Consider the following 25,166-nt stretch of genomic DNA (forward strand, 5'->3'; position numbering starts at 1 on the left):
TTACTCAAGTTTTCAGGAAAGGAAGTGAGTGCATGGTGAGGTGGGGCAGTCTGCCCAAAGCCACACAGAACTTATGCCCAGGCCTCTCTGACCTGAGCCAGTAATTGCAAGAAGGCTGATGAGAATCGGGGAGAGGGGAGGTGTCTTACCGTGTCCCTAGGGATGCTGAGTCTGCAGGGACCCCAGCACAGGCTTTCCTCCACTTTGCCTTGCAGTATCTGGTCCATTGATGCATCTGTCCCATAGGACTTCTGTCCTCCAACAGGGCCAGGATGGATTGCGGTTTGTCAATCTCCTGGGCAGTTGTCCGGCTTCTCTGCACCCCACTTAGCATTAGCGCTTCGTTGGGGTGGATTGTGATTTTCATGCTGTGCAAAGGGCTTTGGGATTCAGGAAGGGAGTTAGGCTGGGCAAATGAGCCAGCCAGCAACCTTTGAAACGGGTTCCTGAGATCATCAAAGTGAACTGTTCAGCTCCGGACCACCTCTGTGCACTGTTCCTGCCCCAGGGCCTGCTGTGTCTCCCACTGTCCATTCACGGGGTGAAGTCTCATTCTTGGGCTGATCCTGAGTAGTGTGCAGCCTGCTGCTTTGGCAGGCAGGCTACCTCAGGCCCCAGTTCATCCTTTTTGTACCTTGCTGCAGTCACCCCTGCCCTTCAATGGATTCTTCCCAGACACTGTTTTGTTGTTCTTCTTCTTTTGTTTTCTCCTGTTGAGGGTCTTGTATTGTCCAGTCTATCCCTGAACACCTGAGTTCAAATGATTTTGTTCCTCCTGCTTCAGCCTCCTGAGAAGCTTCAACTATAGGCAGACATCAGTTCTTTCCTAAGAGCTGGTTCCATATTTCTACCAGCTTCCCTACCACAGAGGGCCCAGTGAGCAGCACTCTGACCCCAGCTCTAGCTCAGTGGCCTATGCCAGGAACCATCCCACTCTGACCCCTCCCCACACCTCTTCCCAGTGCAGCCCCCAGCCCCTCCTGTTGCCCCTCTCTATTTTCCCACCATCTCACCTGATTAAGGCTTATTATCGAGTTTCCCATCATGCTCCCCAAGAACGCTTGTTGCTCAGAAGCAGGCAGAAATGGTCTTTGGTCTCTGTCACGTGCCCAGGACATGGATGAGCACCCAGCAGATACTCAGTGGGTTTGTTGGTTGGTTGAATGAATGAAGGAGTGCCAGAGCAAGCAAATTTGAACAAACACACCAGCCCCTGACAGGGGGCCTTCAGCCAACTGCCTGAAAACCAGTCTCTCCCCTGCCCTTCCTAGCCTTCGCCGTGGAGCTTGAAACTGGGCACGCTGGGGACCATGCAGAGGGCTGGGGCCGGGGCCCGAAGGGCCTCTGACTGTGGGCCTGCACCTTACCGGCCCAGGTGCATTGCCAAGTTTGCCCAGGTGGGTGAGTGCCTGTCCTGTGTGTTCTGGAAGGTAGTTGTGGGGTGGCTGCTTCCTGGGATTGGGGAGGATCTGGGGCCCAAGGACCTGACTCTGTCTCCTTTGGAGTGGACGTGTGTGTATGTGAATGTATAGGTGGGAAGATGAGAGGCCCATGTGACCCAACCAGGGCCACCCGCTGAGAACATTAGCATAGACCTCTGGCCTGCAAGGACAGTGCTTGGACACTGCACGCAGCTTGTCTTCATGGCAGGATATTGTGTGCATTGGAGTTAGGGGCCTTACTCTCCTGCCTTGCTTCTCTCCATCACCACCAGTACGTGGGCTCCTTTCCTGTGGATGATTTGGACACTCAGGAGAGTGTGTGCCTCGTACAGCAGCAGCTGTGGGCCCTGCAGGTGAGGGGCTTGGGGTGCATAACCCAAGGGTGGGCACCATGAATATCAAACTTGGATGGAGCTCTGAGGACACATGCTGCCCAGGAAGGGTGGGGGCCAAAGGTCTTCTGAGAAGTGACCTGGTGAGGTCTAAGATTCAGGACTCTCCTTAGATGCCTGGGGATCCATACCCCAAAGGACATTGCTTGACTGATGGGGGTGTGCCACCCAGGCCTCTGTCCCAGTGCAGGGGTGTCAGAACTGGCTGAGCAGCCTTGACGAGGGATACTGAGCAGGACCACATAAGGCCAGGCCTGAGAAGTGACTTCTGCCTCTGCCAACTGTCTTCCCCTCAGGACTGTTCCCGACGTCGGGCTGTCATCCTGAAATTCAGTCTTCAGGGTCTCAAGATCTACAGTGGAGAGGGAGAGGTAGGCGGGGGGCAGTGAAGACCAGATGGGGTCTGCTTATAGCTTGCCCCATGGCCTCCTAGGACAAGCTCAGGCAACAATTGCTTACCTGCCCTTTCAGCTCTAGAGGCTACCTCCTGTCTTAAATACCAGGGACATCCATCCCATTAGATTGTCTAAATGCCCAGCCCAACATTGGCCAGTGACTGTGGACAGCCAGGGGCTAGAGATGGCAGGGAGCTAGCTCTTGCATGCTGGCCCGTCCCTCCCTGGTTACCCACTGCACAAACAACATGGCTGCCCATTGACTGCCACTGTGCAATCAGCAGCTGCAGGCCTCTTACGTAAAAGCCCAATGCTGATGGCAGTACCCTGGGGTTCTCCATCACCTGCCTGAGGCATTGTTAGTTTGATGTGACAGCAAGGGACACCCAGGAGTCTGTTATCACATGGAGAGTGAACTGCAGAGCTAAGATTTGAAGTCCCAGCATTCCTGCTCCAGAGACCAAGTATATAACTTCTGGGCTTGCTGCCACCGCTTCTGTAGGGTTCCAGTCAGAGACCACTGGGTCACTGTTCTGTCCCTCAGTTCCGTAACTTGGAGTGCTATGTGTCTGCAGCAGCCCCAGGGCTATGGGCGCTAAGGGTTGGGCTTGGCAGGCCTTGGGGAAAGAAGGATCTCTTCACTCTAGGAGGTGGGTGGCCTATGCCAGACATTTAAGGTCCTCGGGCCACTGCTACGCAGGTGTCTGAGGCCTTGTTGTCACTACAATGCCTCACAGGTGCTCCTCATGGCCCATGCTCTGAAGCGTATCCTCTATGCCACCTGGTACCCAGCCACCTGCCAGTTTGCTTTTGTTGCCCGGAACCCGCACAGCCCAGCCAGCAAGCTCTTCTGCCATCTCTTTGTGGGGAGCCAGCCTGGAGAGGTACTGGAGACCCAGAGCTGTACCATCCTCAGGTTGCAGGGGTGAATCCATGCCTCACCACACTGACTGTATGAAGCACACCAGCACCCTTGACATTCCCTGGGACTGGGAGCACCTATGGTGCACCCACCCTCCCTCATCCTGGCTCATTCCCATCACCTTCAAAGCCCAGCAGCCACCTGTAACATGAACCACACTCCAGCATTTGGCTGTCCCAAACTACAGAGACTTGAGTCCTTTAGCAGCAGAGGCCACATCCAGGTTTTGAGCCGTCCCTAGGTGGCCCTGAGTAGCCCTGTGTAGTGGATGGGGTATGGTCATAGACAGGTATATTTGAGGTTAAGGCTGATGTGGTCACTGTGAACGACAGATCGGTGGCAGCCAGTCGGTTAGTCAGTTCCAGCATTTGCTCTCACCTCTGGATGTGGATCCTGGGTGACAAGTGGCTGAAGCCAATGGTTCCAATCTGCTGGGTCTGGACTGTGTGAGTGACAGGGGTGGAGGGGCATGGGGGGAGGTTCATGTTCAGGCCCCAGATAAGTGCTGAGAGTTTTCAGTGCCCCGTTTCCTTAAGTCCCCTGAGGGTCATGGGGAGGTGAGGGGATGTCGCTCGACAGCCAGGGCGAAGGCACTTAGCTGGCAGTGTTGCCAGCCTGAGCCCTGGGAGGATGGTCTTAGGTCGGAGTGCATTGGGCCCAGGGTTGTACTCTCTGCTCCCGGCAAGATGCCTGGCACAGAGTGGCTTAGCAGTGACGTGCCCAGAGAAAGCTGGTAGCAGAGGCTGCACGTGGTGAGATTTTGAGGGCTAAGTAGGAGTTTTTCTAGGAGGTTTCTTTGTGGGGGACACCGGACGATGTTAAGGGGCCATCTGTAGCCTCGGAGAGTGAGCCGGAGCCTGAGGCGCTTCCCAGGAGGCTGCTGCCGCTGAGCCTGCCCCTCCTGTCCTAGGTTCATATCCTGTACCTGCTGCTCTGCCGCTCCTTCCAGCTCGCTTACCTCTCACAGCACCCTGAGGAGAGGGCACAGCCTGAACCCTGCCTGGCCCCTGTAGGGGACATGTCCCCAAAGCCACTCTGCAGTCCTGGGGTACCCCTTGCCCTAGTGCGGGAGCCCTTCAGCCGGGATCAGCTGTCTCAGAATGTCCATGCCCTGGTCTCCTTCCGGCGGCTTCCTGCAGAAGGGCTACTGGGCAGTAACGGGGTATGCAGTTCCTCAGCCAGGAAGGGGTTGGGGGAAATGGCTTGGGGGTTATGCTGCAGGGGTGGGCTTCTTGTGGGGTTCATCTGGCCTCAAACAGATGGGTCTGAATCTGCCTGCCTATGGGCCCCTCTTGGTGCCCTAGAAGGAGCTGCCAGAGCCAGAGGGCCGTGGGAGCACCCGTCACACTCGCCTGGGGAACCCCTACTGTTCACCCACACTGGTGCGGAAGAAGGCCATTCGCAGCAAGGTGATCCGCTCTGGGGCCTACCGAGGCTGCACCTATGAGACACAGCTGCAGCTGTCAGCCCGGGAAGCCTGTGAGTTGTAGGAGGCAGCAGCTCCTTGGCAGAGCTTGGGGGTTCATGCATGTTCTTTTGAGGCTGTAGCCTTACCCCCTCGTACCTACCCTCCTCCCATGGCTGCCTGTGCATGTGTGGGTACATCAAGCCTCAGGGCTTATGCAGGCCACTAAGGATGGAGGGTAGAGTTTCTGTTGAGGGACCAGATGTGTGACTGTCAGGTTGGGGAAGAGGTTTGGTGGGTGGGACAAACCACAGGATAGGGGCGGGTCTGCCATTAGGAGGGTCCACCATGCTTCCTCTGACCTTCATGGTCTCCGTAGTTCCTGCTGCATGGGAGGCATGGCCCCGTGGCCCTGGTGGCCCCTCGTGCCTGGTGGAGAATGAGGGAAGCCTGACAGAGAACATCTGGGCCTTTGCTGGCCTTTCCAGGTAAGGGAGTTCTGTCCTAGCCCAAAGTCCAGTCCCTTGGGTTGGGTATAAAAATGTGCGGTAGACTCCTGGTCAACATGTACACAGGGTACATTGGCAGAGTGCATGGACTTCAACTGGTGAGTGTGGGGTTAGGTGATCTCAGGCCATGACTTCCTCTGCCTGAACCTCAGTTTCCCAGAATGTAAAATGGGGTTATGGAGAGGAGCCAGTTAAGGAGACACAAGTGAAACCCTCTGGGTGTGGCCTGTCCCTCCCTGCCTTCCCATGGTTCCTCCAACCTCTCCTGACCAGAGCCTTGAAATCAGCAAGTCATGTCCCCAGAGGCCTTGAGTTCCTTCAACTAACATTCACTGAATGGCTGCTCTGGTTCAGAACTTCGGAGGTCACATATTCAGTCTTCTACCACTGACACCAAATTCTTGGGGCTAGTACATTCCTGACCAGGATAACAGTCTAGACTCCCTCCCCTAGGTCCAGTGCTCTTGCCTTGCTGCGGAGAGATGTGCACGGAGCCTTCCTGCTGTGGCCAGAGCCAGGTACCAGCGGCCAGTGGAGCCTGTCTGTACGGACCCAGTGTGGTGTGGTGCCTCACCAGGTCTTCAGGAACCACCTAGGCCGCTACTGCCTAGAGGTGAGACTGTGGGGTTATCCTCTGGGCCTTCCAGCCCCGCCCCACCCCATCCCACCCCACCGCTGCCTCCATCTCTGGCAATTCTTAGTCTGCCCTTTAAATTGTCTTTGATCTCCTAAGCCCACCTCACTTTCATCCTGTTCCCTCACTAGGAGCTCCCTGGCCCCGCCCCTCTCCTAATCCACTTCTGTCTACTTGGCCCTGCAAGTTCTGTTTCTGTTTCCTTTGGGTGTCTCTCTCTGTGTAGCCCCGGATGTCCTGGAACTCACTCTGTAGACCAGACTGGCCCGAAACTCAGAAATCCGCCTGCCTCTGCCTTCCAGTGCCAAGAGTAAAGGCTTGCCCACCACAGCACCTTTACTTCCGTGCTTGCTGGCTGGGTGCTGACCACAGGGTTCAGGGAGAGTGGCTGAGGTGTGCAGCCACTGAGGTGCTCCCTCTAGAGGTGTCTTTAAAAGGTTCTCTCTAGGAGAGCTGACCCAAATCCACACAGGCTCCTAGTCAACGTTTTCCAGGACTGAGCTGTGGAGGTTTTTAAGTAGCAGCTGGACAAGCGAGCTGCCTCAGAGCTGCCCAGGCTGGGCAGAGCAAGGATGTGGTGACACGCTCCACAGTTATGCCACACTCTCCCTTTCTGAATATATCCCCCCACTTTCCGAATGGCAAGCACATGATGGGAGACCAGGGTAGGGGTGGGGTGCTGGTACACACATGGACTGTGGGGCAGGGGACCAAAGTTCCTTCCTCCCCAGCACCTGCCAGCGGAGTTCCCCAGCCTGGAGGCCCTGGTGGAGAGCCACGCTGGGATGGAGCGCAGCCTCTTCTGCCCACTCAGCATGGGTCGTCTCAACCCTACCTACGAAGAGCAGGACTGTGGTCCTGACGGCAGGTTCCCACGGACTCTGCGGCCCCTCAGCCATGCCAAGTCTGAGGCAGAACTGCAAGGCCTGGGCTAGGACACAGCAAGCTCTCAATCCCCTGTGGGCCCTTGGGTGGCTGAGGTCATTCTGCCCTTCCTGCACCCCATCCACTGGTCACCAGCTCCAAACAGGTCAATTTGCCCCTCAGTGGTCTTCCATCACTTCACTGCCATTGGAGAGGAGCCCTGAGGCTGGAGGTGGAGATAACAGGACCTCTCTCAGGACCTGGGGCCAGCTGTGATACCAGGATGAGCAGGTAGAGCCATGGGGGTAACTCTAGGTGACTTTGGGGAGTGACCATTGCCAGGTTCTTATTGTCCTTGTGCAGAGGCTTTCCCAGTGGCTCGTGGAGGTGGGTGCAGCCCTTGCTGGAGGAGGCTAAGCCTCTGCTGGGTGGGGAACCCTAGACTGCTCCCCATGGGGAACCAGATGCTTAGGGAGTTGCTGACTTGCACCTTCAGCTCATTTTCTGGAGACACTTTGAGTGGGGCTAGCAGTGAGCAAACCACAGTCAGTTTGGTGGCTGCCTTAGGAAGCCACCTCATGCTGGTGTTTCCTTTAACACAGTGCTGACGGTTGGGCATGGTTGGCACTGGTCACCTCAGCCCTATTTGCAGTGGAGAATTAGGATAAGTGCAAGTCCCATGGTGAGGGGGTGACCGTAGCAAGGGACAGTCCAGGGGGACATTCTAGAGGATCACAGTGGTTCAGCCAGGGAATGACAAATTCAAGTTGTTCCTTAAATCAACTCCGCAGAAAATATGAATCTACCCAAAACAACAGACTTCTTAGGTGGTGGTGGTGCACGCCTTTAATCCCAATGTTTAGAAGGCAGAAGAAGCAGGTAGATCTCTATGAATTGGAGGCCAGCCTGGTCTACAGAGCAAGTTACAGGACAGCCAGGGCTACTCTGGAAAACCTTGCCTCAAAAAATAAATAAAATAAAATAAAATAAACAACAGCAAGTCAGATTACCTTTGGAAGCAGAGGTGTAGGCAGAGGGGAGGGGATGTCCTTGTTTAGTGCCTTGGACACCACAGGTTTCAGTGTAAGCACAGGTTTTGGAGTTTGGATCCCTTGGGAAAGAGGTAGCCTCTTGAACAGAGAGGGGACAAACCGGGAAGAGAGATGGAAGCCCAGGCCGGGTGTTTCCAGCATCCTCCCCCACCCCCATTAGGATAAGCTCTTAGCTCAGTACATTGCCATTTCTTTCAAGTGAGGTATCTTGTGAGGGATGGAGAGAAAGGTGTCTGCAGAACTCTTTTTACAGGAGACAACACCACCTCTAGACAGAATGTGAGTGGTGATCCTTCCACGCCAGGTCCACCTGCATGCCTACTCCCTTCCCCTAGGAGCAGAGAGATTAGCATACCCTGTGCCCAACCCCAGAAAGTTACACCCAAGGAAACTTGGTAACTACTTGGCCCAGACTGGAGGCCAGGGCTCACCTCCCGGAGGGTGTGTTCGTGGTGTGAATTGCCAGTGTGTACAGTACCAGGAGATATTCCACACATCCAAGAGAACGGACTTCCCCACGCCCTTTGACATTTCTTCCAAAGCATTTATCGATCGCATGGTACAGATGGCGCAGTCTGGGGCCCATGTGTTCAGATGGTGTCTTACTTACAGACCATGGCTCTGTCTTTGTGCAGAGCACCACCACAGCTCTCTTTGTGTGCACTTTGAGACAAATAAACCACATTCTTCACAGTCTACCACAGAAGTTCTTGAGTAGCTGGTCTTCATCAATGTTTTCCTGCTTTGCTTTTGTTTGTCAAACATACCGCAGCTGGTTTGGAATGGTGAGCCTGCTTGAGGTTCTGGCCACCAGGGCCCAGAAAGGTCTGATGGAACTGGGGGCGGGGGTGAGGCAACATGGAGAGGTCTTCTGAGGAAAAGGTAGAAGGCCCTGTGAGCTGGCTCAGTGCATTTTGTCAAACCTGCTGACCTGAGTTTGATCCCTTGGTTCCACATGGTGGAAGGAGAGCCATGTCCTGTAAGCTGTCCTCTGACCGCCACACTGGGTCTATGAATCCACACAAATGAACACACACATGTAATTTTTTAAAATCTAGACTGTGATCTGATAACTTGAGCTTACCTGCCGTCTCAGCAAAGTGCAGCAGGTGCATTGTACAGCCCAGGTCTTCCTAAACCTAACTTCAGCTCCAGTCAGATCCAAGATACGTCCCCTGACTCCCTACAGCCGACAAAGGACAGATCCTTTTAATGATCCACAGAAATGGTTCATTTGTAGTCATTCTTTGGTGTGTGTGTGTGTGTGTGTGTGTGAATATGTGAAATGTTAATTTCCCCTACTAGACGGCAATACTAGACAGCAAGAAGCTGTCTTCCCAGAGCCTGTCAAATGACTGATGGTGTTTCTGTGCCTAGGAACTCATGGGAGCATTGCAATTGAGTGGTTGGTGGCTCAGACTGGGTCAGGAAGTTAGGCTGTGTGGCCTTTCCAACAGATAGACTAACTCCTAAAGTTTTTGTCTTTTTTCTTTTCTTTCTTTTCTTTCTTTCTTTCTTTCTTTCTTTTTTTTTTTTTTTTTTGAGACAGGGTTTCTCTGTACAGCCTGGGCTGTCCTGGAACTCACTCTGTAGACCAGGCTGGCCTCAAACTCAGAAATCCGCCTGCCTCTGCCTCCCAAGTGCTGGGATTAAAGGCGTGCGCCACCACTGCCCGACTATTTTTTTCAAATATATTTATTTATGTGTGTGGACTCGCTTGCAAGAGTCCAACCACCATTTGGGTCCCCGGGATAGTCCGGGACTATGCAGGCATGGCAGCAAGAGCCTTTCGCTATCTGAGCCATCTTGCTGGCCCAGTTTTCCTGTCTTTTAAAATATGGACTCTTCGGGCTGTGGATAGGGGGCAGTGAAGTCCTAATCACCCTCTCAGTCTCTAACCCCTGAGGGAAGTGGAGTTAAACGTGGGCTCCAAGTCTTACCCTGCCCACCTCTGCCGGGTTGCTGAACCTCACTGGGCTGTAGCTGCGAGGCCTGAGAGACAGAGCAGAGGATGGGATAGGATAGTTCTTACCGCCCGGGTGCATCCCCTGCCCCCGGGCTCTCCCTCGCATTCACCGTTCCGTCCTGTGACGTCACGGACGTTGCTCAGCAACGGCGAACGCCGAGACGGCGTGCACGAGCGCGAGCGTGACCCGGCCAGCTCCGGGGCTCGGGTCGTGCGGCGGCGCCTGCAGCGCAGATCCCCCGTTCCCCGCCCGGGCCCGGCCTCAGGGACGGGCGAGCCCGGGCGCGGGAGGCGGCGGCCCGGGCTCCAGCCCGGACACTTGTCTGCCGAGCCCCTGCCGCTCCCAGCGCGCCCTGCGGGGAGTCTCGGCCCCCTGCTGCGGCCCCGCCCCCCGCTGCCAGGCCCCGCCCCGCGCGGGCTCTGGCTCCACCCCCTGGACTGGGCCACGCCCCCGGGCAGCCATGGCCTCGGAGTCAGTGAAGGTGGTCGTGCGCTGCCGGCCCATGAACAAGCGCGAACGCGAGCTGAGCTGCCAGTCGGTGGTGACGGTGGACTGCGCGCGCGGCCAATGCTTCATTCAGAACCCGGGAGCGGCGGACGAACCCCCAAAGCAGTTCACTTTCGATGGCGCCTACTACATAGAACACTTCACCGAGCAGATCTACAACGAGATCGCCTACCCGCTGGTGGAGGTGAGGGCGCCCCGAGACTGCAGGGCCAGACTCGGGGCTCCCGGAAAGTGGAGACAGGATAGGTGGGTTAACCCAGCCCCTACCCCAAAAGCCAAGCGAGAAGGCTCCGGCACAGGTGGATAGCGGCAGGTTAGTCTGAAGGCTTGTCCTGACTGTAGACACGGGGGACCTGCCTCCAGCGTGGTGGCCACTTCCCAGCTGAACCCAGCACCCACGCTGGTCCACACGCCCATCCTTTGTAGCTCTTACCGCAGAACTTCAGACCCAGGACCACTCAGCACCCCTGCTTGTCCTGACCTGCATCTCTTGCAGCCTCTTGACCACAGACTCTAGACCCCAAGGGTCCTGGTCCTCTGTCCTCATTCCAGACTTGTAGGGTCCTGAAAGCGCCAGCCTCCTTCCCTCCCAAGCATCCCAGGAGTCTTCTCACCTCTGTCAGGCAGTGGTTCACACTTGCTCCCATTTTAGCCCCACAAGCAAAATCCTCCTGTTGGAATTCTCCTCTTGCGAGTAGTGGAGGAAACGCTTGTCTTTCTAAAAAAGGAACAGTGTGGTGCTCATCCTGTATCTGAGGTTCGGAGAAATCCTGATGCAAAGAAATCCACTTGGCTTCTTTGACCTAGCATTCCCAAAACACTTACCATGGATGCTTTCTATTTTGACTGGCAGGCTCTTTCAGCTCTTCCTCCTGTCCTGCCTGTTAAGAAAGTTGATGTGTAGCCGGGCGGTGGTGGCGCAGGCCTTTAATCCCAGCCCTTGGGAGGCAGAGGCAGGCGGATTTCTGAGTTCGAGGCCAGCCTGGTCTACAAAGTGAGTTCCAGCATAGCCCGGGCTACACAGAGAAACCCTGTCTCGAAAAACCAAAAAAGTTGATGTGTTCCAAAGCCTCCAGTCTGTGGTGCTGAGCCAGGAATAGATGCATCCTTAGAACTTAGGGTCAAGCATGCATCTCTGCCTTGCTGAACTCTGACCCCACTCCAAAGGCTTTCTGACTGATAATGTAGACCACACAGCACTTGACAAGCAGTGGTTCCCTCTGAATACTCAGAAGACAAGGGACAACTCCCCTTGGGATAGCTCCAGGCTCTGAGGTTAGCTTGGCTATCCACCTGTTGGCCTGGGTTTCTAGGCTAGGAGGGATCAGAGATGTCATCTGATTCGGTCCCTCTTGCTTATCGGGTGTTTGAATCTCCATCTATAAAGGACCGAGCAGTCCTTGCTTGTATGTCTTAAGTGGCTGCAGCTCATGCTCTGGAGGCAGCCTGTTCCACTTTTGTTTCTTGGTCTCCAGAGTGTTCCACCCACTCAGAGGCCTCTCGGGAGCTTTCCGTCCTGCCTCTGTCCCCGGGACCCTGTAGAACACTTGTCACCCTCTATATAGAGATAGCACCTCGATGATTGAACTTGTGTTCCTCCTCAGCCATGCTTCTGTCTAGGGCTGCCAGCCTTGCTCAGGGTGAGGCCTCAGTTCTCTTCTTGTGGATTGTGCAGTGTCCAGGCAAGGCCTACCCAGAGAGGAAGAAAGACACTAAGGACACAGTGACAGACCTCTCGGATCTCTATTCCAGCTTCCTCTTCTGAGTCCCACTGTACAGACCTATCTCTGGACATTCCCAAGACCTCAGATTTGACACCTGTTCATTCATTAATCTTTTAACCCCTCTGTGAAAGGAAACATTAGCATCTCCACTCTGAGCTCCAGATTGAGTACTGGAGGGTGTGGGAAAGAGATATGACCTCATCAAACTCAAGGTCAGAGTTCAGCTATGCTAAGTTAGCAATCGGTGGCAAGTGGGGGAGGGCAGCATGGGGAGGCCAGCAATCCTTGGAAAGGATGGATGGGAGAACAAAGAGAAGTAAGTGTAAGATGAGCCCAGTAGGAGGAGGCCAGGCAGGAAGGTGGAAGGCTGTAGGGGAGAGACGGCATGTAGCCTTTGGTCTTCACTGGAAGAACTGGAGTTGTTCTTGTCAGAGAGATGACTGAGGCCTGAGGAGGACGTGAGAGGACAGCTTGGAGAGCGTGTCCAGATCACAGCTCTGGCTGCCTGAGCCAGGAGCAGATGCACCATTGAGACCAACGGCTGCATAACTCACAGGCCTGCTCGCTCTGGCCCTTCCCAGGGTTTTCTGGCCGGTAGCTTGGGCCTTCCGTCCAGGATCTGCCCTTCAGATTCTATCCCGTGCTGTCCCTGAACTTCAGATTCCGCGTTCTGCCGTCTCTCTTTCCTCCTCTGTCCCTTATGTCCAGGCTCTGTCCCTCATCTCTCGTCCCTGTCTAAGCTTTTCAACTGTCCTTGGGCTTCCTTTTCCACACCCACCCCTGACTGATTCCCATCCCTCCTGCCTTGTCCGTCTCCCCACCACAACAAGCAGCCCTTGCCCAGCTTGTGTGATGCTTTAGGTTTGATCTCAATACACACACACACACACACACACACACACACACACACAGAGGCACGCGCGTGCAGAGAGAAGACAAGGAGATCAAGAGTCGATTTCATAAATACCCACTAATAAGTTTCATAATTCAATAAGATAGGAAGGGATGGCAATACACACTGACTAAGCAGTGGACACTGGGGACCTGATCCACATGAGCTCCCTGGGACACAGCCCTACCCCCTGCCCCAGGGTATCAGTTTCTGTGTCAGACTTTTTTGAAATCTTTGTTTCATCTTAGAAATATACCTAAAGTTGTTTTCTACTTATTCCAGGGCAGTGCCATCCAATAGAATATTCTGGAACAGTGGGAATGCTCTGTGTTTGCACAGACCAGTTATATACCCACTAGACACGGGTGGCAATTGCACGGGAAAGAGGCGGGTACTGCTGAGAAACTGAATGCATTAGTTACTTTTGCGTCACTGTGACTAAAATACTAGAAGTGAGGAGGAGAAGGTTTGTTGTGGCTCATTGTTTCAAGGCTCTCAGTCCATCAGGATGAGGTATGCATGCAGCAGCAGCACCTCAGGGACCTCCTCACCACCCCCTCATGGCAGATCCCCCTCACCACCCCCTCATGGCAGATCAGTCAAGTGAGCCAGAACTAGCAAGTGGGCTGTAAGCTTAGAAGGCCTGTCCCTAGTTAACCACCTCCTGCCAGCTCAGCTCCTGAAGATTCTGCAACAAAACAGTGTCACCAACCAGGAAACAATCAAAGCATGACATTTGGGGGACACTTCAGATTCAGACTAGAATATTTTAGTTTGTTGTTTTTCAAGGCAAGGTTTCTTGGTGTAGCCCTGGCTATCCTGGAACTCATTCTGTAGACCAGGCTGGCCTCGAACTCAGGGATCCACGTGCCTCTGCCTCCTGAGTGCTGAGATATGTACACTACAACCACCCAGCTATAATAATTACACACACACACACAAACAAACATACACACAGTAGTTGTCTTCAGACACACCAGAAAAGGGAGTCAGATCCCATTACAAATGATTGTGAGCCACCATGTGGTTGCTGGGAATTGACTTCAGGACCTCTGGAAGAGCAGTCAGTGCTCTTAACTGCTGAGCCATCTCTTCAGCCCCAGCCTATAATAAGTTTTAATTAAGTTAAATGTAAATATGTTGGGAGCCGACTCTTAGTCTCTTCAAGTCTTCTTTATTCTCTTCTCTTCTTACTATATTCTCACTCCTTCAGTCTCCTGACACCTCTCACTTTCTCACTCCTTCCTCTACTTTCTACCTCCTACTACCTCCTACTACTTACTACCTCCTACTTTCTACCTCTACCTCCTCGACTCCTCTACTCCTCTACTCCTCTACAGAAGGGAAATCCTGGGTATTTATACCCTTTACCACGTGACTTGCCCTCGTGCACAATCTCAACTGAAGCCACTACATCACGTGCCTTGTAGCCATGGATACCAGGAGCACCTGGCAGCTGGGGGCACTAAACAGTGTAACAAGATGTTTATCAGAGTGCGCTCAGCTATTGCAGGCTGTTGAAACAAGTCTCTTGTCAGAGTATATGTCTCGAGATGGCTGTAAAGATGATAGCCACTTTCGGCTAAGAGTCGGCTCCCAACATAAATAAATAGAAATAAATCTGTTTTCTATTGTAGGCTTGAGCCACGTTCATAATTTTAGCTCCCCCAGTGATGACCTTTTAAGAACTAAAAGGAACAAACTAAAACTAATTATACTACAGTGTATCTATAGTATCTCATAAAATAATTAATATATTACATCTAACAGCTATTAGTATTTTATATTCTTTAATTATATTAAAACTTTGAAGTCTGTAGCCTGGCCGTGGTGGTGCATGCTTTCAGTTCCTGCACTGGGGAGGCAGAGGCAGGCAGATCTCAGAGTTCAAGGTCAGCCTGGTCTACAGAAGTAGTTCTAGGACAGCCAGGGCTATGCAGAGAAACCCTGTCTTGAAAAAAAAAAAAATTGAAGCCAGTCTGAAGCCAGAGCGATTAAAGAGGTGGAGATGTGGTCCCTGTTGGTACCGGGCTTGCCTAGCCTGCACACAGACCTGAGTTCAACGCCGGGACTCATAAGCCCTTGGGGAGGCCTTTGCTTTGTGATTCCAGAGCTTGGGGAGGTAGAAGCAGGGTTCAAGGCCATCCTCAACTACACCTGCTGTTGAGGTCATTCTGGATGCGTGAGATAGTCACCCATCTCAGTAAGACAGATAGCTCCGCGGTGGAGCACGTGTGTAGCACATACGAAACCCTGTGAAAAATAAGCCCAGTCCTCCAAGTCGCACCAGTGCCAACGTCCCAGTATGGCTCATGGCTACCCAGGAGAATGGAGCATCTGCTGTGTGGCCCTGAGTGTTCCTAGAGTCCTTACCCTGGGCCTGGCCTACAGTGACTCCTTGTGCCACTTCATCTTCTCCAGAGGTGTCGCGTGACTCCTGCTTTAGATGCATGTGGGTTTGAGAAGCCCAGCACAGGCTCTGGGTTGGGTCTTCTCTCTGCAGTTGCTTGTCCCCACTTTATCCCCCACCTTCCATCCGCCGCCAGGAGCTGCGGGACCCTAGATTGAGTGGATTTGCCCGTTCTCGCGGCAGAAAAGAAAGCGCTTGTCCTCTGCAAGGGGCCAGGGAGCTTTGAGTGGGTCCCAGTCTTCTTGAGAATCAGTCCCCAGCTCTCAGGGATTCCTGCTGTGAGCTCTGTTTGGGTCACAGGGATTTCTTTTTCCAGCAAAATTTAATGTAGGCATCATATAGGCATTGGGGGTCTGGGAACAGATTTCTGGGCCTGTATTCTGGCATACAGTGCCATATCACCTCTTAGTGTGACAAAACACCTGACCGACTTAAGCAACTTAAGGAAGAAAGGGTTTGTCTGGCTCGCAGTTTGAAAGTGGACAGTCGCACTGGGGAAGGCATGGCGGCAGGAGTGTGCGTCACATTCCAGTCAGGAAGCAGAGAGATGAAGACTGCGTTTTATCTTTAGTCAGTCTGGGACTCCAGCACTTGGGATGGTGCTGCCTATGTTTAGGGTGGGTCTTACCACCTCAGTTAACCTAACCTTGATTTTCCCACCTCAGTTAACCTAACCTCAACACCCCCTCACTTGTTTCCATGGTAACTCTTTACATCCCATCAGGTCGACAATATTCGTCATGACTGATATCCCACAATGCTGCTATCCATAACCCTGAGAGCTCTAAGGGTAGGGATGGGAGCTACCTTGTTTTCTGCTCTTTAACACAAACATGGTTCCTGATGTAGAAAGGGCAGCCAGCACCTGAGGGGTGAATAAACAATCTCATGAGTGAAGAATGAATGGCCTTTGAAGTGGAACCTGGTCTGTCTGTCTGTCTGTCTGTCTTCTCAGCTTCCTCATCCATACCCCACTCCCAGATCCACTGGCCACTGTCAGCCACTCTCCTGTGTCCTGTGTCCCCTTGGTCTGGAACAGCCTCCTCTTCCTATCTCTTGAGAAGGTTCCCTCATCAGCAGGTCCACTACTACCTTGCCTCTCTTCTACAGAAGGCTGTGCCTGCTTCCTCGAACATCTTCCGGCTTCCTTCTTTCCTTCAACTTCCTCCCTTCACTGTTGACTGAACTTATGCCCTGTGTATACCTCCCTGGCCTGGGTGAGGAGCAGCATGGCTGCCCACCCCAGTGTTCCTGGCAGAAATTAGTGAGCACCTGTCCATGCCTGCCCTTGCCGTGGCTAATGCAAAGATGATTCCGTTCTTACCCTTCATGACAGCTTAGACTGAGACTCTACTATTGTTGCAACGAAAACACCATGACTACAAAGTAAGTTGGGGAAGAAAGGGTTTATTCAGCACACACTTCCAGATTATACTCTCTCTCTCTCTCTCTCTTTTTTTTTTTTTTTGCGGGGGGGGGGGGCGGTTCAAGACAGGGTTTCTCTGTGTAGCCTTGGCTGTCCTGGAACTCACTCTGTAGACCAGGCTGGCCTCAAACTCAGAAATCCACCTGCCTCTGCCTCCCAAGTGCTGGGATTAAAGGCGTGCGCCACGACCGCCCGGCTCAGATTATATACTCTTATTGGAGGAAGTCAGGACAGGAACTCACACAGGGCAGGAACCTGGAGGCAGGAGCTGATGCAGAGACCACGGAGGGATGTTACTTACTGGCTTGCTTCTGGCTTGCTCAGCCTACTTTCTTATAGAACCCAGGACCGCCAGCCCAGGGACGGCTCCACCAACAATGGGCTGCACCCTCCCCATTGGTCACTAATTGAGACCATGCCTTACAGCTGGAGCTCATGGAGGGCTGTCCTCCACTAAGGCTCCTTTCCCCCTGGTGACTCCAGTTTGTGTCAAGTTGACACACAAATCCAGCCAGTACACTGTATGCCGAAGACCAGTCCAAGTGCGTCTGGTAAAGAATGGAGCCGGGTTGAGGGTGTGATCCAGTGGCAAAGCCCTTGCCTGGTATATACAAGACCCTGGGTTCTGTCTACAGCCAGCAGTATACGAAGAAACAAAATAACATGGAGGTGCGATTTGAACCAAGTTGGCTCCCTAGCACTGGTTCTTAGATCCTCCCCCACCTTGGCACAATGTTTAACCCCATCAGACTGTTGTTTGAGGGCAGAATGGTGCCCTGTTTAGTGGAGACCCAGGCAGGGTCTGTGGGCTGGGCGCCACGGTGCATAGCTGGATCCATCAGCTGAACACCGTGCTTTGGTTTCCTTTCACACAGGGTGTCACTGAGGGCTACAATGGTACCATTTTTGCCTATGGCCAGACAGGCAGTGGGAAGTCCTTCACCATGCAGGGACTGCCAGATCCTCCTTGCCAGAGAGGCATCATTCCCAGAGCCTTCGAGCACGTATTTGAGAGCGTTCAGGTATGGGCCTCACATGGAAAGGGATAAAGCTGATGTCACAGATGGTCGCCGTGGCATCTAGAGTCATAGGTATGGACCGTGGGTTTCAGTGAGACCCTGATCTCAACTCTGCATGGGTCAGCATTGGGTTCTAAAAACAAGATGGGTGAAATTCATAGAACCAAGAAGAGTATCTGTTCGTGCTATCTGGCTCCATGGTTTCCCCTGCTGTCTTTGAATGTTAAAATTCATTTAACATTTCATGTGGTTGCAGTGAGTCTGAACATGGTGACCAGATGTGGTTATAACAGTCATGGTACCCCCAGTTATTGAGCAATTACTAAAGACCAAGCCCTGAGTGAAGCCCTTGGTATACTTCTCTCCTGGACCTGACACTGGACAACTCCCAACTGTGATGGCCTCAAAGCCAGTGCACCTGGGGACCTGGGACCCCAAAGTCCATCAGTCCAAAGCTGGAGCCTTAGTCCACATAGCACGTGGAACTCCTGGCTTCTCCCTTGAGTAGGAAGGAGGTAGCTTCCCCCTCCCTTTCCATGAGGTTTGTAGGTAACACATTGGGCAGAGAGCCATAACACAGCTCTCTGGAGACTTGAGGGTCCTGGAGCCAGAGAAGAAGGTTTACCAGCAGTGCAGACAGGGCAGGGTTGAGGTAAGGGTCTATGTGGCCCTGACATCCCCTTCTTCCCATAATGCCCCAGCCATAGAGGCCTGGGCAGCGGTGAGTTTAGCATCGGCCCTTTTGTCAAGCTTTATCTGCTTCCTGCAGTGTGCAGAGAACACCAAGTTCCTAGTGCGGGCTTCCTATCTGGAGATCTACAATGAAGATGTCCGTGACCTGCTGGGCGCCGACACCAAGCAGAGGCTAGAGGTGGGTGCAGGTCCCATGTGGGGTGGGCAGGAAACTCCAGGAGGAGAAGCTAGGATCAGATAGTTCTGGGACTCAGGATCCTGGTAAGTCAGCTTCCCTAGGGCTGAGATCATGGACAAACATCACTGTGTCCATTCCGAGTGGGGCTTTTGAACTTGAATGTTCTCAGCGGCCATACTGCCTGGGGCTGTGACTACGTCTCCCCCTATCGCATGGGCTGGATCTCACCTCTGTTGAAACAAGGTGGAGTTTTGCAATAGATTTCTTTTTTAGACAACACTTTCACTGATAAAAATTATATTATGATGGCTGGGCAGTTGTGGTACACACCTTTAATCCCAGCACTTGTGGGGCAGAGGCAGGCAGATTTCTAAATTCAAGGCCAGCCTGAATGAGACTCTACAGCGTGAGTTGGCCAGGACTACACAGAGAAACCCTGTCTCGAAAATGTGGGTGTGTGGGTGTGTGGGTGTGGGTGTGTATGTATACATATATACATACACACCCACACCCACACACCCACACCCACACACCCACACACCCACACACACACACACATATATATATGGTCTAAAGTCTGGACTTGAACCCAGATCTCCCTAACTCAAGGTTTTGAACCTCAGACACCTTATTTTACTGATGTTTATATGACTAGGGTTCCATCGTCTTGGTCTACTTTGAAAAAAGGGAGGGGTATTGCAGCCGGGCTGTGGTGCACACCTTTAATCCTAGCACTTGGGAGGCAGAGACAAGTGAATCTCTTTGAGCTTAAGGCTAGCCTGGTCTACAGAGCAGGTTTCAGGGAGAACCAGGGCTACACAGAGAAACTCTTGTCTCAAAACAAACAAACAAAACTGAAAGAGGACGTTGCAGATTGAAGACTGTAAGTAGGGCAGGCCCCTCAGCAGAGTGGCAGTACCCACTAGGTGTTCAGTATGGGAGCAATTTTAAGACGTTGGGGATTAGAGAAACCCCAGGAAAGATGGGGGTGCCAGGTGGAGCCCCTGGGGGATAGAGTCAAGGACAGAACCATTTATGCTGAAGATTGAGTTTGGCTTCCTCAGAGCCTCAAGCATGTTTCATAATTTGTCCTCAGTCTCCTCAAAGACTGGGTCCAGGGTGGAGAGTGTGACTTCCTAACATCAGCAGCCAAGGCAGACACTTGCAGAACCAGCATGGTTGTTTTGGCCACCCAGAGAGATCAAGAAACCTGACAGACTGGGGTTAATGGCACAGCCTGTAATCCCAGCAGTGGTCACACTTAGACAGGGGGATTGCAAGTTCCAGGCCAACCTGGGCTACAGAGGGAGACTGTAAAAAGAAAAAAAAAGGAAGAAAATCTAGAGAAGGAAGGAGGGAGAGAAAAGGATGGGGAGGGAAGGAGAGAGAGAGAGAGAGAGAGAGAGAGAGAGAGAGGCAGACAGACAGACAGACAGACAGACAGACAGTATGAGCATATAAATGAACAAATCCTGCCAGGACCAGGAAGCAGTGAGAGGGCATGGAATCCCACCCAGCTGGGACCCTCTGCCCTTAGTCTCTGCCAGAGGTATTGGTCTCGCTCCTGCCTGGGGCTCTTACAGGCTGGTGGCCTGGGCCGGGGGGAGAGGCCAGTGTGAGATGCTGCCCTCATCTCTGCTAGGCGACCTCTGGCTTCTCCCTCCAGCCATGCTACTTCTGATCTAACCAAGCCTGCCCCACCAGCATCCACCAGGAAGCCAGTGACTCCAGGTTTACAGAGGGAGGCTCAGTCATCCGTTGCTTGTCTTCAGCAAAGACTTACAAGGAAGAAGAACCCATGTGTGCTGGTGTGCCAGGCCACGTGCAGCACTGGCCCCTCCTCTCTTCAATTTCCATCTATCCACTCAATCCCCTGCCCATCCGCCTGCAGCTGGTATAGCACAAGCCTAGCAGTTCTTTGCCCTCCCTGCCAGGAACCTCTACCAACAACCAGCAGCATCCCCCTCACCAGAAGAGGGGGTTGGGAGCCGATAAGTCACGACTCACTCTCAGCCAGAGAAACTGGCGGAGGAGTTGGGTGGGGGCTGGTAGCTCCAGAAGGCTAGCCTCGGGGTCATAGTCCTGAGGGTTTACAGACCTTTCACCTCCTTGTGTGGGTGCTATGGGGACCCTGTCCCTTCCTGGCTAACCTGGACCCTAGTGGGGGGAGCTCACTTAGTGAGCTCACTGCTTCAGGGGCTGCAGAGGACAGAATGTTCAGAGATGTACACCCGTGGGCTCCAGACCTCTGATACGCTGCTTTGTGGGTGACAGGCAGATGGTTTTCATGTAAGAGTAGGCGGAGAATCCTGTTCTCGTCCTCTGTGATTCAGGCACCTATGCATAACCCAAGGAGCACCCAGAGGGGATGGATTGGAATCTCAGAGGCTCCACAACACAAGCTCTTAGCCTGGGTTTAACCCAGAGCCTGGTACACTTTATAATAAGCCTGAGTTATTCAGTCAGGGAAGGCCAGCAAGAGATTTGGGAAAGCCAACACTCCTCACCCCCAAGTCAGTACAAATACCACCCCAGATCTCGGCGCAGTAGATCATGGTGGAGTGGGGCCTGAGGGGGCTTCCCAAGATCCCATATGTAGGGAAGAACATAGGAACAGCCCCTCCCGCCTGGACCCTAGCCATGGCCGCGTGCCTCTGTCCCTCTCCATCCATGCTGTAGCACAGCTGGTTACCATGGCAACCTGGCTCTGGTTTCTTGCAGCCTAGATGAGCAGCTACTGAGGAATAGGATGTACAGCTGGCAGCCATCACTCAGCACCTCCTCAGGACCAATGTCTGCAGAGGGTGGGGATAGGGTGGTAGGAAGGAACCTGAGGGAGTCAGAGACGGGAACTGTTTCACCTTCTGAAATTACAGCATCCTGTCCTCTCTATGACCTGCATCCACTGAGCTCCCTAAGGTACCACCAGTCTGTCTCCTTAGTTCTCATAGTTTCATACAAGTGGGGTTTGTCCCCATTTCACAGGTGAGGTGACTATTGAAGCCTACAGAGGCCCTCTGACATCCCTCCGCTACTGGGGTTTCTAGACTGAGTCCTGTTGCTTAAACAGGAAAGTGGCTAAATATGCTTTTTTATATATAGGGCCTTACTGGCCATCTTAGAATTCACTATGTAGACCAGACTGGCCTCAAACTTACATACTTACATACTTACAAACTTGCCCCTGCCTCCCAAGTGCTGGGATTAAAGGCATGCACCACCACCGCCCGGCGCTAAATATGCTTTTAACAAACCTTTTGAGATGAATTTATTATTTTACAAGTCTGAGTGTTTTGCCTGGATGTGTGTGTTCTGTTTGTGTGTGCACCGTGTACATGTCCAGTTCCTCCAGAGGTCAGAAGAGGGTGTCTGGAGCTGGAGCTATGGATGGTTGTGGATACTAGGAATTGAACCCCAGTCCTCTGCAAGAACAAGTGCTCTTATCTTAGGATCATCTCTCCAGCCCAAATATACTCTTTTCTGAGGGTGACCAGATACTGCCCAGATGCCCCAAACTAGGTTCTAGGTTCTGGGAGCATAGTGTGGGATCCATGAAGTCCACTTTCTGGCCCTAAAATCTCACCCCTCCCTGTTTGCAGGAGCAAGTCCTTTGTGCCTGTCCTCTCTGACTCTCTTTATCCAATTCCTGAAGCCTTCTGTCGCTGTGACACACTAGTACCTAGATGGTTTTCAGAAAGCCATTTAACCTTCCTGTGCCTTGGTTACTTACAGTTCCACAGAGCCAGCCGCCTTAGGACTACACCTCAACAGGCAGAGCTAGCCTGTGCATCCATCTGACTTGTGCACAGAAGGGGACAAGTCCCCTCCTGGGACCATTAGAGCAGGCAGCTGAGCCTTCTGGGCTCCAACCAGTGTGGCCACCCCATCTCAGAACCCCCCCCCCCCCCCGACATCTGTAACTCCTTCCGCTCTCCCTCCCCTCCCACCTGAGATGCAGTGTTACTGTAGCCTAGGTTGGCCTAGAATTTGCAGCGATTCTCCCGCCTCTCTGGCTTCTAAGTGCTGAGAGTGCAGACACGCCCCCCCCCCCCCCCCCCTTCATGCTGCTCTTTCCTCATGAGGAATGCTGCATTTCGTTCTTTTGAGTAAGCAGCGAAGCTCCGTGGTTGCCTGGGAACCAAGCAGGGAGCATCTGGGGCATACACAGCTCACCCGCTGCTGTCTCCGAGGGTTGAGCGGAGAGCCTCATGGGCTTGAGCAGCAAACGACCCTCCACCTGCTGCCATCCAGGAGTCTGGCAGCATTTCCATTGTCCTGGTATCAGAAGCTGTGTGGACAGGACAAAGGAGACACATTCAGAGCCCTGGGTGCCAGGCCCAGCAGCTTCCAGAAGCCTGTGCAAAGCTTGTGTGTGCCTTACTTTACTGACTCTTTACCATGCTCATGAAATAAGTATCTCATAATGAAATAGGTATCCCATACCCATTTTACAGATGTGCTCACTGAAGTTCAGGTTGTCACTGGCCCAAGGTTCTACAAGTGGGAGGCAGAGTGAGCCCCCTGCCTATTTCAGGATGGTTTAGGAAGTCACAAGTGGCCTGGATAGGGTCCTGCCTTTGGTAATCTCACCTTTCCCTGGTCCTCCTCCCTGCAGCTGAAGGAGCATCCCGAGAAGGGAGTGTATGTCAAGGGTCTGTCCATGCACACGGTACACAATGTGGCCCAGTGTGAGCGCGTCATGGAGACCGGCTGGAAGAACCGTGCAGTTGGCTACACCCTGATGAATAAGGACTCCTCTCGGTCCCACTCCATTTTCACCATCAACATCGAGATCTATGCCGTGGGTATGGGGCTGGCTGGGGGCAGAGGGTGGCCCAGATCCTGAGCCAGGTTCCCACTCCTGATAGGAGGGTGTCTCACCTCGTTGGAGCCTGGAGAGCCCCACGGAAAACTGGGAAAAGACGCCCTTACCTGCCTGAAGGAAACAGACCAGAGTCGTCCCTGTACTGGGACTATTTCCTGGATCAGCACCCACAACCGACACTGGTAGATAATGTTGAGCCCTTCCTGTGTGCCAGGCAACATGCACACAGTATCTCATCTATTCTTTGCAACCACCCCATCAGTGAGCTAGACGCTGACACCCCCATTTTACAGGTAAGAAGGCTGAGGTCTCAAGGCTGGGGCTGGAGCTCAGTACTTGAGTGCTTGAGAATCCTGCTCCAGGCCCTGGGTTCCATCTCCAGGATGTACCAAGGGCCATAAAGAAGTCTGTGTGCCTTTCAGATCTCATGATTCCTCTTTCTCAGTGATGTTCTCTGCCTTCCAGTCACATCCTTCCTGGGAGAACCCCTGAGAAAGAGGAAAAAGAGGGCTGGAGAGATGGCTCAGTGGTTGAGAGCACTGACTGCTCTTCCAGAGGTCCTGAGTTCAATTCCCAGCAACCACATGGTGGCTCACAACCATCTGTACTGGGATCCGATGCCCTCTTCATGCATGCAGGTGTACATGCAGATAGATAATGTATGGAAATTCAATAAATAAAACAAAAGAGGAGAGAGAGAGAGAGAGAGAGAGAGAGAGAGAGAGAGAGAGAGACAGAGAGACTGACTCTGTGGACAGCTGCTGTGTGAGGACTCCCTAAGTTCCGTCTGCATCACTGTGTCTGCAGTGCTCCTCGAGGTGGGCAGTGTCGTCCTCCCTTTAGACATAGGACATGTAGAAGTGAACAGATTTGCATAACTCTGGTGAGACCCCAGGCCCAGGGCCAGGGCTGACGTAACCTTTCATACTGTCCGTTCAGCAACCTGTTTCCAGACCACATCCTGGTGCTTGCTTGAGCAAAGGACGTAAAGCTGGGTGTCCCTGGGGGATGCCCATCTGAAGGGAACATGACCTCATAGTTGTAACCAGGGCAGAGGCAGCCACCTGGCTCAGTGGATGGCACAGGCTCACGGGTAGCCTTGAGCTTTGCAGAAGGTTTGAGGACAGGCTGATGGGTATAACCACACAGCTAAGGCCGTCTCCTCTGGCTCCTTGTTCTTTTGAGTCATTGCCAGATCTTCATGACTGCGCCTGGGTGGCGGACAGAGAATGATTCGCTCTCACCCCGTCTCTAAGCTGTCGTCCATGAGGCTGTGATATCGTGGTCTGGTTTCGAAGTGCTGTGAGTGATGCTGCACTCCTTTGTGCACAAGGCCATTTCTGCTCTGAGACTTATTTGCTCAGGCTAGACCTGGTGTGCACTGGGAAAGCACAGAGCACACATATACTCACGACTCATACACATCCTGGTGCATTCTGCCGAGCGCTCTCCAAAACCAGTACAAGTCTCGTTCTGCTCCATTTTTTTTTTTAAAAGATCTTACAGACCCTAGTCCCTCACATACCATCTGATGCCGGCAAACATGCTATCTTCCTTAAGCTTGCTCTACAGTGGTCAGAGAATTTATGGCCAGTTAAGCCTACACATCCAGCCTTGGTAGGGAACCAGTCAAGGTTAGACCTACTTTGTGGATGGAGTCATTGGGGGATTAGAGAGGTGTGTGGTGTGTTGAGAGGTGTGTGGCTGCGCTCACTAACACAGTAAGGAAGAGGTAGGCCTGGATGTCAAACAGTTCCCTGGGGATCCCCTCATCTCCCCTTCACCATCCTCTGCCTTTGACCTCATAGGAAATCTTTGTAAAACAAACATTCCTGTCCTCAGAGGACAAGCCTGGCAGCCCCAAGTTCCTAGTTCCTATTCCTATCTTGCTTCCTTCCTTGATGGCTTCT

General features: G+C 52.9%; 2 protein-coding genes across 5 annotated transcripts in view; both read left to right on the forward strand.

Annotated features, from left to right (window-relative positions):
* Nucleotides 1-8: 8 nt before the first annotated feature.
* Nucleotides 9-8,313, forward strand: Sh2d5 (SH2 domain containing 5). 2 transcript variants are annotated; one of them, XM_028759784.1, is made up of 9 exons: nucleotides 9-1,397; nucleotides 1,715-1,795; nucleotides 2,131-2,205; nucleotides 2,967-3,113; nucleotides 4,062-4,313; nucleotides 4,456-4,630; nucleotides 4,936-5,044; nucleotides 5,519-5,678; nucleotides 6,431-8,313. In XM_028759784.1, exons 1-9 carry the CDS (start codon nucleotides 1,311-1,313, stop codon nucleotides 6,632-6,634), a joined length of 1,290 nt encoding a protein of 429 aa, XP_028615617.1. In that variant the 5' UTR covers nucleotides 9-1,310; the 3' UTR covers nucleotides 6,635-8,313. The 2 variants fall into 2 exon arrangements, with proteins under 2 accessions (XP_028615617.1, XP_028615618.1); XM_028759785.1 differs by having other exon boundaries at nucleotides 4,459-4,630.
* A 1,729-nt stretch (nucleotides 8,314-10,042) lies between these two features.
* Kif17 (kinesin family member 17) overlaps nucleotides 10,043-25,166 on the forward strand; it is a 36,711-nt gene continuing 21,587 nt past the window's right edge. For all 3 annotated transcript variants that reach the window (XM_028759701.1, XM_028759703.1, XM_028759702.1), the window contains exons 1-4: nucleotides 10,043-10,273; nucleotides 17,417-17,563; nucleotides 18,330-18,431; nucleotides 23,047-23,236. In XM_028759701.1, the coding sequence (XP_028615534.1) occupies nucleotides 10,043-10,273; nucleotides 17,417-17,563; nucleotides 18,330-18,431; nucleotides 23,047-23,236 (670 nt within the window). The remainder of the gene's footprint in view (nucleotides 10,274-17,416; nucleotides 17,564-18,329; nucleotides 18,432-23,046; nucleotides 23,237-25,166) is intronic.

The sequence above is a fragment of the Grammomys surdaster genome, unplaced genomic scaffold (assembly GCF_004785775.1).
Source record: "Grammomys surdaster isolate TR1022 unplaced genomic scaffold, NIH_TR_1.0 126313, whole genome shotgun sequence".
Taxonomy (NCBI): domain Eukaryota; kingdom Metazoa; phylum Chordata; class Mammalia; order Rodentia; family Muridae; genus Grammomys; species Grammomys surdaster.